This window comes from Triticum dicoccoides, chromosome 7B, assembly GCF_002162155.2.
Source record: "Triticum dicoccoides isolate Atlit2015 ecotype Zavitan chromosome 7B, WEW_v2.0, whole genome shotgun sequence".
In the NCBI taxonomy this organism is placed as follows: Eukaryota; Viridiplantae; Streptophyta; class Magnoliopsida; order Poales; family Poaceae; genus Triticum; species Triticum dicoccoides.
Window position 1 is genome coordinate 441,569,979 of NC_041393.1, and position 3,461 is coordinate 441,573,439.

General features: G+C 40.7%; 1 protein-coding gene across 1 annotated transcript in view; it reads right to left on the minus strand.

Annotated features, from left to right (window-relative positions):
* Window positions 1-537: 537 nt before the first annotated feature.
* LOC119338972 overlaps window positions 538-3,461 on the minus strand; it is an 8,626-nt gene continuing 5,702 nt past the window's right edge. Inside the window, exon 6 of the mRNA XM_037611168.1 lies at window positions 538-3,139. Coding sequence (XP_037467065.1) covers window positions 3,029-3,139 — 111 coding nt within the window. The 3' untranslated portion in view covers window positions 538-3,028. The remainder of the gene's footprint in view (window positions 3,140-3,461) is intronic.

Genomic DNA, 3,461 nt, shown 5'->3' on the forward strand with positions numbered 1-3,461 from the left:
TAAATGCACGCTATCAGCTTGTAGAGTTAGGTATGATAGCACCATTTGCTATCATATCAATGTCTAGTGACCAATTTGCCACTGCGATAACCCCTTGATCTATAAAAAGAGGCCCATGGCAACAATTCAAGAGGTTAGAAGTGTAGACCACTCACACCCCCATACACGCGTAGTCGCCGTCGCCCCGAGGCAACCCCTGCCGGACAAGTGTAATACGCACCACTACCATATTTCCACCATCAATCCATCAAAGCAGGAGTAGGGTTTTACGCCTCACGGCGGCCCAAACCTAGGTAAAACTACCCGTGCGATCCCTGTCGTGCTGCCTTGCGTTGGTCTGCTCTTTGTGGAACGTGACTTCCCCCTGCCGAACCAGCAAGGGGCCATCCTGGTCCCATAGGTGGCCGTTGTTTCCCACGACACGCCCCCTCTATATGTGTGTGTGTGTGTGTATATCCAGGCCTCTATTTCACACACATTGCATATTTTACATTTTTGGATTGAAATATCATCGACACATATTCCCTGTTAGTTAAGTTTAAACAACCCACCACTTTATTAAATTTAAACCACCCATCACTTACAAAGGTTTTACAGTTTAGCACCCATGGACCCTGATTCATCATGAGCACTCAGAACACAGTTGTGCATATATCACCTATGTGAGAAAGTGTCAAGTCTCAAGTGTGCAATCGAAAAACTAGCCAATCTAGTAAGCTCGTGAGAAACCTTATTCGCTTCTCTGTTACAATGTTGAAACCTAGAAATATTAAAGTCAAACAATAAAATAACAATCATCAAAAATGCCGCCGCCACTCGTACTGACCATACTATATTATTCATGGCATCAATGACCTCCAAATTATATCAGAATTAATGACAGGTCGATTACATCCCGTCCGTTGCACCAAGGATAGACCGAATCTAAGCGGCAGAGCTTCCGTCGTGAGAACATCCACACACACCAGTTGATTCTCCAAAGGCCTCCTGCAATTAATTTTCCTTTATCGCCCCTCAGGACCGCTCCAACCGTACCCTTAAGAAAATCATGATCAAAAGAAACATCAACATTAACCTTCACAAAGGCCATTGGGGGACGAATGGCACCAAAACAACAATTGTTTCATATCTTCTAGGCAGGAGGAACAAGATGGATAAAAGGGCGAAACTTTCATGTGTCAATTGGCAAGTGTAACACTACAAGGTAGAGTGTCATCCAACGCCAGGCAGATAAAAAATTTAACCTTCGCCGGACAAGATAATTTCTAAATAGTACGCCAAATGGGATTAACACAGTTTCTCTTTACTGATGGAAACGATTGTACTTCCTCCATCCGGAATTAGTTAACGCTCAAACGGATGTATTTAGCACTGAAATACACCTAGATACATCCTTTTGAGTGTCATCTAATTTCGGATGGAGGTAGTAGATATAAATCACCTAATGGTTGCTATACACCACCTGTTGTATGCTAGACAGCATATTGGTACCCAGTAAATATCCTAATATCAAACCAACATTTGCCAACTGGTTAGGAGCACCAATTGCAGTATATCTACCATGAATCTGTTACTCTATTTGTACTTTTTAGTGAAAAATGGTATCATTGTGATATGTTAAGCGCTTAACCTTTGCTCAATTGATTTTTGTAAAGCCTGGCTTTGACAGATAACTGGTGGATTAATTTTACTCTCTAAGCTATTCATTACAAAGCTATTACTGTATGCCTTATATATTCATACTGCATGTACACAAGAGAAATATTTCTTCTCAGGATTTTTCTTTTGTCCTCTGTTATATGTGCCGCTTCCTAGTTTTTTTTTATTTGCTTATGTGGGATTTTCGATTGGCCACAGAGTTTCTACCTTCTGGCCTCTGCTAAACCAGAGATCTATTTCGTTCCAGGACTTCAGAATCTGATTTCTTATTCAGTTAGTACTACACAAGTTGATTGAAGTTGACAATACAATTTGACCATACAGAGCAGTTGATTCCATATTTTTCAGGGTATTATTTAGGCATTTTAGGAAGGCATGGATCAAAAATAGCTAATTCTCATATAAACCTTAGCAAAATTCAACCGTAATGGTGTGCAGGCTTACAAATCTTGGATACACACAAATAGACTGTAGAGTTTACACAGTGTTTGGAGGGGCACATTCACAACATAAGTTGAAGTATGCTAGGAGTACTAATTGGAACATTGTGACAACTAGGAAGAGGAGAAAGAAACTCAGGATTCTCTATGTTCTAGCATGTGGAACATTATTGTTTATTTAAAGACATGAGGGAGCATTCTATACCAGTAACACCAATCAACACCGCACAGGTGAATTGGCACTTGGCATTTTCTAACGTCTCACAAAATGACTTAAGGCGACAACGATTGTACCAACCATATTGTGTCCTTTTCCCATGGCAGAAAGTGTTGTCCAACTCAGCCTAAACATCAGAACCAATGCAGAGCAACAAGTGAGGGGTGCAGCATGCACGCTAATGTTAAACATCAAGTTTATAATTGTGCCTTTGATATCACCATAACACTATTGTCTAAGTACTGCTTTACCTAGGCCCTGATCAACTAGGTTCCCTGCGGATGGGCTTGTGAGGGCCTGTCCTCCAAGTTGGCGGTGGTGCGTTTTGGTTGTAAGACAAAGTTGGTTTCGTTATGAAATTGGGGGAGTCATCCCTTTCATTGAAAAACTATTGTTTAAGTAGAAACTCCAGTACACCAAACCATTACTGTGCCATTTTCGATTCATCGAACTTATGATTGTTATCAATTCAATATAAAATACCATTTACCCTGTCATATAAATGACCTCCTGCTTAAAGCTCCAAGAAAAGATTTATCCAACAAGACAAAAAAAATATGAACACATTTGAGCCAAATATATAAAATTTATATGCAGATGTATTAGTGAAGCACGGCCTGCCGCCGCGCACAAACCTGCTAGTTACCTTCAAGCCTTGTTTGGCTAATCCCCCCACCAAGGGAATTGGAAGGGAATTTTGACTGGCAAGGATTTAATCCCCCCAATCCCCTTCATCTCTAGACCCCATCAAACCGAACAGATAATCTGGTGGGTTTGTATACTTTGCCCATCGCACATTAGCATCAAGAATCTCACGTGTTATCTGCCAAAAAAATGGAAGCACAGGTATAATAAGCTTCATGCAAAAATTAGGCCAGAAACTAATGGTCATGGGCTCACAGGAGAGAGGTGGGACCAAGATTACAGAGAAATGCTAATTGTAGAATTAGCAGGTGTACGTGTCTGCACTTTCCAAGACTTGGCACACAATTGTAGAATCAGCAGGTGTACATGCAACAAAGATAACAGGCTCGTTTGGGCTAAAAACTCTGCCAGACCATGTATGTATAAATGGAACGAGTTGCTTATAATTAGTTTGACAGCGTCTTATTTAATTACTTGCACATGAATAATTAGGGCAATAT